We start from the raw sequence: 13,911 nt of genomic DNA on the forward strand, positions 1-13,911 counted from the left end.
TTACCCTACCATGACTTTATTGCGATTACTCTAGCTCTTATCTTATAGGCGCAAATAAAAAAATAAATAAAAAAAAACGTTTTTTAAAAGATATTTCATATACACCCATACCCCGATTTACGCGGTTTTGCTTTAACACGGTCAAGAAATATGCAATCAAAAAATTTATAAAAATTTGAAAAAATAATCTACTGTTAGATATGACTCTGATAAATATGATTCTGAACCAATTCTTAAGTTATTACGAAGAATTGTTAAGTAATATTTTAAGAACATATAGTTCTTTAAAGTAATAATAAATTACATTTTTAACCCAATAATACTATATTAATTAAGAAAAGACTTAAAACTATATAATGTCTCTTTATATATATCGTGACATTTTTAAAAAATAAGAAAATAATTTTAATAATAAAGTAAAGCATTCTGGTTATTTATGTCTTTTTAAATGTAAATATTAATCATGTTTAAAAGTACTTTTTATAATATTTATATTTTTTGTAGAGAGATTTAATAGTTGTATTCAATAAAATAAAGTTTTGACATATTCCGATAGGGATTTACAGCATATGCCGAAATTTTTCCAAGTTGCCTGCATTTTTGTATTTTTATCTATTTATATAGATTTTATTTTATATTTTTTTCCTGTATTTATATAGATGTTGTTGTCTGCTCCTTTTTGGTGGGACGACCAACCACATTGGCGGGTTTGTTTAAAATAAATTGTAAAAGCTTAGAAACAGTTTTTTGGGGGTAAACACGAATTCATGCGTTATTCTTTAAATTCATTCTGATTTATGCCGGGTACCTTGTGACTTGGACTTTTAAAATGTTTCTCATAGCGGTGTCCCATTTAGCGAAAATACCCATTGTTTCATAGAGGGTTAAAACATTGGCTCACGTACTGAACTAGCCTTTTTATGTGTTAAGTCCTCAAATTAAAAATAGAAGTGTGGTTGATAAACCCAACAATTTTATAAAATTATGTTAGCTTGTTCTTTGCAACTTTTAATGGCCGTTATGAAACTTCACTTTGTACAAGACGGCCTTTTTTTCACAACATTTGTACTGTTACAAGCTACATTTTTTTTTATTAAAATAAAAAAATTGCGCACTTTAAAAACTATTAACGAAAATATTACACATATAGAGAAAAAATATTAATTTTTTTTATCCCATGATTGTTTTAATAAATTGATAATAAAATAAAATTGTTGATTTAATATTTTTTTCTATTAACAAACTGTTAAATTTCGATATAATTGAAGTCTATATAATATTATAATAAATATGGCAACAAATTTGGTGCGAAAGACTTCCCTTGGGATCAGCGAAAGTATATTCAACTCCCTTGACGAGGACAAAGTCCTTGCTATTAGCCGTTACCATTAGTCGGCGAACAAGGGCTCTTTTATATTTTGAAATTTACATTATACAATAAAATAATTAAAAGTTCACTAATTTAATGTTGAAGTTTTGTTAGTATTACTGTATCCATATAGACCAAATTAATACTTTTTATAATATTATATTATATATAATACATTTTACTTGCTTTGATTAAACAGGTGGCTTTTTAATTTTTATATACATATAATAAAGTACAGTAAATAATAATATAGTCGATTATTTTATTGTCATATGCAGATTATATCTTATGTTTGTATTGTAAGCGTTTTTTTTGTATAGATTCAAGCAAAATTCTAAAAAGATATTTATCAAATTTATTGTAAAATCAATAATCATTCTGATCTATTTTTATTATGTTTTGTACATTTCATTAATTTGGAACTCGTTAAAGAATTTTATTGATTAAAATAAGTTAAGTGGTAAAAATATTAAACGTAAAAAACCAGACAATTACAGATTAATTATTATCTAAGGGGTGACTTCAGTATCATATTTTATTGTAAAAACACACGGATATAATTCAATGACAATTTATAAGTATACTGCATCCAACAGATCCGAGAGTTTCCACTAATAAATTATTTTGTTCATTGGTGAATGAGTTACTGATTTTGGATAGTTAATAATCATGCCAATTCGAAAACTTAATCAGCGTTGTTTCAGATCTTTTTCAACAACAATGTAAGTACCTGCCACCTGGCAACAATTTGTATATCATTATAATTATTTTTTTATTTTATTCATGATTTTATATCATTAACTCCTTAGCCTGGTTTTGAGAGGCGGACCTTCCGGAGGCAACCAAAGTTTGTAACCAGTAAACGTCACAGCTTACAATTTTTATTTAAAGCACACGGACGCTGAACTAACACAATTATACGAGCAGTCGACAACTAGTTACTGTGATATTACATACATATTATTTTTTTATGCGAAATGGGCCAAAATATTTATTTTTATTTCCGGATGTGACTCGGCTCTAGCACGCGCGAATGAATGTGTTTGTAAAAATTGGAAGCTGTGGCGTTCACTGTTTTTTAGAAGAGGACATTAAGGTACATATTCTACCATATTTAGAGCATTTTATTTTGTGATAGTTAACTTACGTGTCTTAACGCGAATCTCCTGAATTATTATAATTATCTTACGTAGATTTGAAATATACATAATATATATGTTAGGATCTTAATATATGTATGTATATACATATTATAAACACTTAGATAATTATTATTATTTTGCCATAAACATCAAAATAGAATCGTTCCTTCCCTTCGGTGAATTTACCTAAAAATATTTAATTTCAAAGACTTAAACAAGTTAACCTATTCATAATTCGACGGTTACAATTTTGTAAGCGATTTTAATTATACAATGCGGTTAATTTACTTTACCTCTAAAGTCACAAACACGTTTCAATAAAAGCGAGACTCGTATTATATTAAATCATCGTTGAAACGAAACACTGCGTAATAATGTAATGCAATTTAATTTAACAATGCTTTGACGAATTTAACGTAAAGATAATCTGACAAATTTGAATATAATCAAAGCGAATAACTTGACAAACTTTGCGTTCCTTAATAAGCACGATGTTATTTTGTTATACAATGACAGTTAAGATATAATTATAAACATAAACCGACGATGTATTTTTATTTGTGCGTAAATATAAAAGCAATCGTTGTATATGTTTTCTTTTTAATTACTGAGTACATCAAACAAATATGTATATGTATCAAATTTTATTATTGCATAGATTTGTAAAATATAAGCATATCAAGGGATGTGTGATTGTTCAATTATTACTCTAAGATATGTTTTGTATCATAGTTTACTAACATATTGTAGTGCAAAAATTTTAAAAGATGTTTACATGTAGTCAAGCTAACTATTTAGGCAACAACAGATTTGGGCAAATGATCTCCGGTGACTTGGAATCCATTGATGTCAGCAACGTATTTGGTACGGAAAACTTGTCCATCGGGAGCGGTGAAGGTGTATTCTCCTTCCTTGACGAGTACTTTGTCCTTGTTGTCAAGGGTCGGTTTGAGGACTCCTTGTTCGCTTACTGAAGTTCCATCGCCGGTCAAGTACTTTAAGGTGAATTCTCCATTGGAGTCGTGTTTTTCAGTCCTCTCCAACACTGGGATGAACTTGATGGTATCAGCAGCAGCGATCACTGCGACGGCCAAGAGGGCGAAAGCGACGATCTAATAGCAAAACATAAATTAATATCAAACAAATCAAATGAAATATTATTAACAAAAATGACAAAATTACGAATTTCATTTTTGGTTGATGTTGTTGACAAGTCGATCGACAGTAACTAATGATGTAAGCCCATTTTTTGGTGCTTTATATATAGAAATTTTAACAATGACTAGAACAGGTTCGTCTTATTAAATTTTGCATGATAATGAATGATAATATAATGAGGAAATACTACCTTTAATTACTGGAGGCGTTACACTCTATTTTGCGAAATTGTCAATTATGTACGTAACTTGATTAAATATTTTTATGATTTTTATACGCGGGCACAAAATCTAATTAAACGTTCCTATAAAATAATTATGTTATTTTATTTTTTTATTGTAAACTAATTAGTATGAATATCTATATTTATCTATTATTATATATGTATTTAATTGGCGACCTAATAATATAATTGTATGTCACGTATATTAGTAAAATTAAAACATCACTTTAATTTATTTTACATTTTAATGATATAAAATATACTTTGACATTTTTATACTTTTAAGTTAATTTATTAATTCCATTAGTATAAAATGTGAAAGACTTTGATTAAAAATATTCCTTTCCACATAATCTGCATTTTGATTTTTTTTTGTATAAGTATTGGATCGATAGAAATAAATAGTAATCGGAAGGTGCAAGGTCTTAAGAATAAAGTGGATGAGATCACTTTATAGCCAAGTTCCTTGATTTTATCGAGAGTATATTTCGCGACATGGGGACTCGGATGGTTTATGTTTTACTTGTGTCTATGTTTTACTTTCTCGTACAAATGATCTAGCTGATGACAATAGAAGATTACTGTTATTGTTTGGCTAGGTTTAAGAGATCCGTAATGCATAATCTCTTTGCAATCCCACCATAGACACAAAATAAAAAAATTACAGCGATTTCAAGCTTCGAAGTAGATGACTACTTGATATTTGAATAGAATAGATTGTTGTCGCTCAACACCTATTACTAATCTCTGGTCATCAAATGATCGAGAAAAGGCGACTCAGCCTCAAGAAGCTCTTGATATATGCCAGAGGTCAGCAAACTGCGGCTCCGTAGCCGCATGCGGCTCTTTGGCCCCTTAAGTGCGGCTCTGGCACAAATATTTACGAGTATTCGCACCGGATTTAAAAAATATGAAGCTCTAAATTCGACTGTCTTTATGTTGATTTAGAAAATTATAATAAAAGTTTGCTAACTTAATAAATAGATTTGGCTCTCAATTTTTTTTAATCGTTGTAATGTACATATTTGGCTCTTTGGCTAATAAGTTTGCCGACCACTGGTATATGCGGATTCGCGCGACTTGTTTCCTTTACTAAATTTGTGTGAAACACATACACCTTCTCTCAAAGCTTTCTCAATATTCTGCACTGTTGAATCGGAATAATTTAGTTTCTCAGCCAGCTGATGGTTAGTTTAAGTGGGGTTTGCTTCCATTTCTGCAGCCAGAAGATCATAGTTTATCGTATTGATATCGTAATTTCTCGTTAAAATTTTTTTAAACTATCTTTTTTAATAATGGATATATTATGAATCCCCTACAACTTCAATAATCATATAACATGCAATTGTTTACTTGCCATCGTATTTTTTGCAGGCGCATACGGTGAGATACATACCCTTTCTGAATGAGAGATAAGTGCGCACGCCCACTTCTTCTCACTTACTCTCGTCACTTATCACGCGAGCGAGCGAAAGGGAACGTATCTCACCGTACGCGCTTAAACAACCAAAACAAGACTGAGTGTTGAATTTTTTTTTTAAAAACGATATTAATATCGGGATTATCTGTACCAGCGGCATTGTTAACGCTGAAGTCATTAAAATGACTAATTCAAATATAATAAAAAAAAAATAACCAACTTGTTGACAAAAGACTTAACAATAAGATAACCTGATAGCACAATAACCACTCGCAAGCAACATAAAAACTACCATTTTGTAAGAAAAGTATGCGTTTTAGACAATGCGTCTATGCAGAATAAAAACCGCCATTATCATATTCTACATATTATATTAGTTTAAGAATTGTTATATAGATGTTAGTCCATCGTTAGTTATCTTATGAGTACTAATTTGCATTTTTTAATCAAACACTGCAAAAAAACTTTTAGTCTTTCTTACGAAATTAAATGGTTTTTATGATTATATATAAACAATCATACTGTATTTAGTTATTTAAAATTAAGCTTAAATTTAATGTTGTCAAGATTGCCTAAATAAATATAATTTAAAGACAAAATTTAAATAGCTCTATTTCTTTAATGAAGTATGTTAGTTTAAATATTTTTTTTTAAATTATATCATGCTTAAGCAGATTTTTGCTTGAATTCTAAATTTGTTTATGTACGCATACCAAACGAGTCTTATGTATTATAATGAATCTTAATGATTTTCTTATTGCCTATCATTAATTTTTGCATTCCGATTACACAAAATAGTTCATTACAAACAAACTGCTGGTAAATGTTGAGTATAAATAGATCATTGAAAATCACTTAAAATTATAGAACGCATTTGGTCTTCATCGAGATCACATCGCCACCAATACTTCAACATGAAATTCGTGAGTTCTAAAACTATTTTTTTATTATAATAATAAATTGTAATTTTTATTTATTATGTACATAGATTGTTGCTTTCGCCCTCTTGGCCGTCGCAGTCATCGCTGCTGCTGATACCATCAAGTTCATCCCAGTGTTGGAGAGGACTGAAAAACACGACTCCAATGGAGAATTCACCTTAAAGTACTTGAGCGGCGATGGAACTTCAGTCAGCGAACAAGGAGTCCTCAAGCCGACCCTTGACAATAAGGATAAAGTACTGGTCAAAGAAGGAGAATACACCTTCACTGCTCCTGATGGACAAGTCTTCCGCACCAAATACGTTGCTGACATCAACGGATTCCAAGTCACCGGAGACCATTTGCCCAAATCTGTTGTCGCCTAATTACTCTATAATGATCTGATCATAAGCGCAAATAAAAATATGAATAAAAAAAAAACGTTTTTTTATATACCAATTTGATACACAATCTAAGTATAAAATATTAAAAAGATTAACATGCTTTAGAAAAATTGAAAATAAATAGTCTGAAAAGTTTAATTGTACATATTATATTTTGTAGATAAACACACATATTAAAATATAAATTCGTTTGCTAAATCAAATAATGTTGAAGCAACGGTAAACTTATTTTAAGCATAAAAAAACAATAAAATTGAATAAAGGTTTATTAAAATCAGTAATACACCCAACATGGACGAATATTCTCACTTTAAAATTAAAATAAATATATTTTTATTGTTAAATAATTACAAAACGCATCTATTTATTTAGAGCCCACATATTTTATGTTAAATACGATTCTTGAATTCTAGGACTTGAACTCATAGCTGTACATATAAAATAAAATAAAATAAATAATACAGCGAGAATTATTTCTGGTAAAGCAATGCTTAAAATTTATAGTAACATTCAATCATTTAATGCTTTTGTTGTAATTTTTCAGGTACTGTTTATTTAAATAATTTAAATTTATTACCCTGATTAAATCGAATAATTGCTTTTAAATAATTAATCTATTGCACAAATAAAGAAATACTAGCTCTTCTAATAAAATAATAATATTATATGATACTCGATCTGGAATTACAAATAAAATAATCTACTACACTTTTTTTAATAAGATTATATCAAAGCATGACCTTTCAAGGCACGATAAATCGTATCATATATTTAGCAACAATAAATTACTATCATTCTCGTGACAAATCATGTTTGCAAATTAAAATTAAATATATAAAAAAAATATTACAGTCAATAATTATTTATTATTATAATCGTTTTGTAAGAATAAAAAAAAATAGTACCGGCAGTTAATTTACTCAATTGCTGACCGCGTGGAAAGGTCCCTTTTTTGCAGAGCTATTGTTAGTGTGCGACAATCAAACAGATTGGCCTGCAATTATGTCATCTTATATAGTACGTAATTGCGAATTCAATACTGCCGTGATTCGAAACGAAGGTCTTGTGCGATTTTATGACACGTCCTTTATTTCATGTATCACTTTAAAGTAATATATATTATTGTATCGTATTTTTTTAAGTTAGATATTATGATTTGACGTGCTTATCGAACTCTACTGCAATAATACTCGACGCTAAAGTTTAGATTGCCAATTTGTCGGTTTGAGGTTTCTGAAACGTATATATCTTATATGTGTGTATAGTAGATGTATATATTATATATAACTATATGTGTACATATGTTGAGTTGTGAATTTAAGCATTTACACGTATGATAAATGCGATCTAGACCTTCTTGATTTAATTTATATTTTAAGACTGAGCACAAAAAAGTGTCTATCAGTCTCTGAAATAAATCATTTTTAGTTGTGTGACGGATGTTTCTATAAAAATTATATTGTATGCGATGTACACTTTATTGATATTTTTTATTCGATACACCACAAATTAAATCCCTAGAGTATTTAAAAAAAATATACCTAATTTGAAGTTGCAATTGCTTTGCATAATGTAATGTTGAATTAAAAAAACTAATTGTCTAATTTTTCAGAGTGAAAAGTACATGAAAATAAGCTTTTGTTAAATACCACAATATACGTTTTAGCACATCTAAAATTTACTAGTGGTACTACCAGTTCGAATACTATATGGACCATAGTGTTTTTTCAACTTTCGTGTCTGTAAGAACAAAATCAGAGATTATTATATTATTTTAATTTTGATCCATCATCACAGATAGTTTTTATAGATTTTCCTAATTTTAGGGATAAATAAAAACAATTAAATTTAAGCAGTAAAAAACTTAATAACAAGTAAAATAGAAATCACGGGGACCCGACAAAGCCGCGCCGGACAATCCCGCGCCCCGACATAGCCGCGCAAGACAATCCCGCGCAATCAAGCCCGACGTTGCCGCGACGATAAAGCCGCGCTGACATTGTCGCGCAAATCAAAATTATAAAATTGAATAAAATGAAAGATAATTTTTTTTTTTCAATTCTAATTATTTTGTTTTGTGGACAGCTAATGCTAAAGCGAATCACTAGTGATTCGCTTTTTGAACAGTTAGTCATAGATTGGATGATGCTGGACAGTTACAAAAAAATTTCCGAAATGAAAATAAATCAATACAATATCATTAAAAAAAGGTTAGGTTGTTTCGTTCTACAGTGAAAGTCGGCGCGAGCGGTAGCGAGACGCCTCCGTTTTCCTATATTCATTTGTAATTATTAATAAATAAAAACCATGTTATAAAATTATGTTTGTTTTGACTTTGCGCGGCTATGACGGCGCGGGATTGTCCTGCGCGGCTTTGTCGGGGTGCCAGAAATCACTTATTTTAATCTGATGTCTCACTATTTAATTAGTAGTTGTTGATTATGTTTACTGTGTTTGAATGCATTAAGCTAACGCCGTTCATATTGCATCGGAAGGTTATTAATAAATTAATTGAGTTATGTTATATTTAAATATAAAATATTAAAAATACTATAATACTTAATGTTCATCGGTAGAAGCTAAACTCTGTATTAATTACCATTGCATTGATTTTTGGTGCTCAAACTAGCAAACAAACTTTGGTGCGACTAGCTTTTCTCTCTAACGTTCTTTTCACAAAACATAGGTATTAGTTTTCGTTAAAATAGCACTACTTATCATTTAAAACATATTTACCTTTTTGGCAAAGTTCATAAAAATCTTTTTTTATTTTTATTTTTGATCATCAAATATGTCGATTACCAGTATATTAGCACTGTCAATAAAACACAAATTAAAGATTATATATAAATTTTATTAAAAAATATTTATTTAAAAATGATTAACATTTGTGGTCGATATAATATTGTAATACAATTGTGGCACATTAAATTTAAACTAGGCATTGTCTATAAATACATTTTCATTTCGAATATCCTCTATATCCCGATACGAAACTAGGAGTGATTCCAGAGTATCCCGTCGATCCATACCTATTGCGGTAGTTGTTATAACCGTTGTTGTACCCGTTGTATCCGTTGTATCCGCCTCCGCGGTTATAATATCCGTATCCTAAATTATTTTGTCCCGAATAATACGGAGTGTTGTAGCCGCTGTACGAGACCAAACCACCGTTTCCTGCATATCCTCCGTATCCACCGTTTCCCAAACTTGAATAGCCACCACCTCCTAAGCTGTTATATCCATTTCCAACGTAGCCGTTATATCCACTGTAGCCGTTATACCCGGAATCTAAAACTCCACCATAACCGCCTGATCCAGTATTATAATTCGTATTGTAAGTTGACCATCCGGAGGGATTATATCCACCTCCTGGAGCTCCGTACACTGTGGCTGGAGTGTATCTTGTGCCAATATCAAACACTAAAACGATACAATTAAATATATTTTCTAATAAATTATTTTTAAAAAGTAAACATTTAAATGTATGGTAAACATATAATTATCGTATATTACGTTTCTCATATGAGGTTCCAAAAAACGTCATAAAATAAGTGTTTGCATATTCAAGTACATAGCGATATATCTCGTATTGCTTAAATTATTAATTTTAGGGAATCGTGCTTATATTTAATATAATAATGAAGCATATCACAAGAATGTTACATGATCTCGACAATTTATGTCAAATAGTGATAGGGGAGACAAGAGCACACATAAAGTATTTATATGCAACACAAAAACAACTCAACGAATTCAGTTCTATATAAAAAAAAATATATAATAAAAACATAATTTGCAAATTTATTAATAAAACATCGTTAAAAATATTATTTAATATAAATAAATATATTTATTTCAAAGTGCAAATTAAAAACTCTATGAGAAGAAAAGCAAGTGAAGATATGATGATGGCAAAAATATTTTGGCGAAATATAGAGACTGAAAATCCAAGGAAAAAAGCGATCTAAAACACGTATGTAATTATAATAATTTTTAAATAAATTTATCACGTATAAACAATTTATAATATGTATATGTATATATACATACTTTATATACTATATTTATATTTTTATCAATATTGGATTTGGATGCCATCGTGATCTTACTTTTATGTGAGCGTCTGACGTTTCGAAGAGTGTAACGCACATAAAAGTAAGATCGCGATAGCATCTTTAGCCAATATTGGTGAAAAAAATATATAACTCGCAATAAAAATTTAAATAAATATATATATATATATATATATATATATTTTTTTAAATTGTATTTACGTGTTTTCTCGCGTTATCTTTATTTGTATGTCTCTCAATATTTCGCTGAAGATTTTCTCAGCATCATCAGCAGGTTTTTCACATTATTTTTATAGAGTACACTGTTTTTTACATCGGGCAGATCAGGATTTTTAATTCGCACTTTTTTAATTGGTTTGATCTGCGCGATGTAAAAAAAAGTGTACTCTATAAAAATAATGTGAAAAACCTGATGATGCTGAGGAAATCTTCAGCGAAATATTGAGAGACATCCAAAAAAAGATAACGCGAGAAAACACGTAAATACCTTTTTTTTTAAAATATAAAATCGCGTAAAAAATATAAACAATTTAATAATAAATATATATCTATATCTATATATATATATATATATATATATATATATATATATATATATATATATATATATATATATATATATATATATATATATATATATATATATATATATATATATATATATATATATATATAAATATTTTGAGATGTATATGGTTAGATAGTTTAATGTGTAATCTATGTTGCGTATAGATGCGCATGCGCATAAGCATGTAGCTGTATAGTCAGGTTAAAAATGTTTATAGTTAATATTGTCTACATATTCGTCAAACTTACAAAATAAATCTACATATACATACATATATACTGTCTGTTTTTATAAAATACAATATTGTTTGATCATCTTCAGAAACTTATTATATATAATAGTATATACACTTCAATATGTAAGTACATATGTAAGATATATATATTAAAAGTAAGATATATATATATGTTAAGTGTAGAACTGGAGCACTTGCCAACTCTTCTCTGGCCAAGGCCATTTATCTGCTCAATTCTGTCCATAGTAATATTGACATTTTCTCTTGCACTTATGGAGTTTTGGTTCAATTCGTATGGGACAATGCACACCTGTTGAGGTGATTTGTGTCTGTTGTTTTGTCTTGTTTATATTTGTATGTATTATGATGTATTAGTACTTTTGACTATCGTGACGCATTAGGTTTGCCTGTCAGGTCACGATGGTTATAATTTTAATAAATAAATAAATAAATAAATAAAAATATATATACGATATTACACATCACAAACACTAGTTTAATAAATACACTTTCAGTTAGGTGAGTAAACTAATAGTTGTAAATAAATAACTAATAATAACTATTTTATAAACAAATAAAAAATAATACTATTACTATTAATGTTAATGGTATTTTACTAGATGTAAAATCAGATGATGATTTTACATTTTAAAACATTGGCTATTATGATAAAAAAATCATATTTCAAAGGAGTTGAATTATATAAATATTAATATGTGTAAAGAATAAAATAAGATGAAAATGTAATAGCTTTATATTAGACATATTTATAAATCACTATATAATTAAAGTCTTAATTTGTTCCTTATGCTTATTTAACTCGCTAAAATTAAAACACGCTTAAAAAGTTTTAAGAATAAAATAAAATTATATGTTTGACTTACATCTTCCGCTTTCTGACGTTTTGAGATCTGAATCTGATTTATCGATGCCATCTTTTATGATAATCGAATTCTTATCGGAAAATTCGGCTATGCTCAACTTCAAAAGAAGTAAAGCGGCGAAACCGTAAACACATTGGCGATTCATCTATAAGAAATCCAACGATAACTTTATCAATAAAATAAACCTATAAACATATATGCTTTAAGCATATTTTTATAGTATACAAATAAATGCAATAAATAAAAAAAATATATTTTATTTTACGTAATATAATTTTATACGTCGGTTGTAAGTTATAAGTTTTCAAAAGAGTATATTAATACAAGTTTTCCTAATTAGTATTTTATTCATTGAAGTTTTCAAAAGATATAGGAAATAAAATGGAATCAATTCATTTGCAAGGTATAAATGAGTTTTCTCTGAAAAATTTAATCCGGTTGAACAATATGAAACATTCTGTAGATATACCGAGTATATACTATATTTTTACTTTTATTTCCGATAATTATAAGTTGTCTTGCTGCAATTCGAAGAGTCGGATTTTCACAAGAATGAGACAATATCACGTAAACGTAGAGGAGGTATTGAATTTCCTTGATAAGCACGAGAAGTGTATTCTCACGATACTGAGAAAAGTGTGACCAAGTCGGGGCCAGGTGATAACTATTTATAGGTGTGTTTTTTTACGTGATAATGACGATTTCTTAGTACCATTTGACTTACGGGGGAAGACACTGACGTTATTGTTCAGTGCAGGCGTAATAAACATTTTTTAAATCTACATTACTAATTAGTTAATATTATATATAACAAATGTATTATATACTATTAAAAATATTAAATAAAAAAAACTATAGAGACTAAAATTAATATTATAAATGTAAAAAATATTATTTTCATTATTATCAATTGCTATTTCTTATTAAAATAAATACATATATTATAAATCTGCTTCTTAATAAACATACGACATATATGTTTTATAAACGCGATTATTGCATAATAAATAAATCCATATCTTTATATTATGTATGTATTCTCATATATTTAAAGCTAATTAATTATCAGACGTGGTCTTAGCGCATCTGGAATTAGAACTTTGATACACAATATGCTTGTAATCTATATACATATATGTATGTACATGTCATGAACATGTACTACATATAAATATCGCAATACACAGTGTAAGCTTGAAAATTGAACATTGGAATGGTTTATGTTGTAGTATAATAATAATATTAATAATAATAAACTTAATACAATTAAAAATATTAAAATGCATTTCTATGTTAAATTAAATGTTTACAATTACAAAGTTTTCCAGAAACGAATGCATTTTTATATGCTTATATTTCAAGTTATAATAATAACAAATAAAGCATTTAAGTAATCTTTATTTCAATAGTATTATATTGATGACAGCTTTCAATCTTTAATAATTTATTTTCCTGATCCTTACCTTATTCAAATAAATCAAATTAAAAAAGCTTCTATATTTTATATAGTAT

The 13,911-nt window shown here is 28.3% G+C and overlaps 3 protein-coding genes across 3 annotated transcripts; 1 reads left to right on the forward strand and 2 right to left on the reverse strand.

Moving 5' to 3' along the window:
• Nucleotides 1-3,305: 3,305 nt before the first annotated feature.
• Nucleotides 3,306-3,702, reverse strand: LOC148228162 (larval cuticle protein 65Ag1-like). The gene is made up of 2 exons (XM_088200290.1): nucleotides 3,694-3,702; nucleotides 3,306-3,623 (listed from the first exon to the last, which is right to left on the reverse strand). The coding sequence occupies exons 1-2, from the start codon at nucleotides 3,700-3,702 to the stop codon at nucleotides 3,306-3,308; spliced, it is 327 nt and encodes a 108-aa protein (XP_088056416.1).
• A 2,524-nt stretch (nucleotides 3,703-6,226) lies between these two features.
• Nucleotides 6,227-6,618, forward strand: LOC148228163 (larval cuticle protein 65Ag1-like). The gene is made up of 2 exons (XM_088200191.1): nucleotides 6,227-6,235; nucleotides 6,301-6,618. Exons 1-2 carry the CDS (start codon nucleotides 6,227-6,229, stop codon nucleotides 6,616-6,618), a joined length of 327 nt encoding a protein of 108 aa, XP_088056317.1.
• Nucleotides 6,619-9,469: 2,851 nt separating this feature from the next.
• LOC148228164 (uncharacterized) lies at nucleotides 9,470-13,023 on the reverse strand. The gene is made up of 3 exons (XM_088200083.1): nucleotides 12,891-13,023; nucleotides 12,400-12,544; nucleotides 9,470-10,059 (listed from the first exon to the last, which is right to left on the reverse strand). Exons 2-3 carry the CDS (start codon nucleotides 12,542-12,544, stop codon nucleotides 9,599-9,601), a joined length of 606 nt encoding a protein of 201 aa, XP_088056209.1. The 5' UTR covers nucleotides 12,891-13,023; the 3' UTR covers nucleotides 9,470-9,598.
• Between the last annotated feature and the right edge of the window lie 888 nt (nucleotides 13,024-13,911).

The sequence above is a fragment of the Plectrocnemia conspersa genome, unplaced genomic scaffold (assembly GCF_051122295.1).
Source record: "Plectrocnemia conspersa isolate PC_06_02 unplaced genomic scaffold, ASM5112229v1 ptg000012l, whole genome shotgun sequence".
Classification (NCBI taxonomy): Eukaryota; Metazoa; Arthropoda; class Insecta; order Trichoptera; family Polycentropodidae; genus Plectrocnemia; species Plectrocnemia conspersa.

Bases quoted from the DNA above. Each gene is read 5' to 3' on its own strand.
- LOC148228164 (XM_088200083.1), bottom strand. From the start codon at position 12,544: ATGAATCGCCAATGTGTTTACGGTTTCGCCGCTTTACTTCTTTTGAAG. The intron at 10,060-12,399 runs GTAAGTCAAACA...GTATCGTTTTAG, and splicing joins AACGTCAGAAAGCGGAAGAT to TGTTTGATATTGGCACAAGA.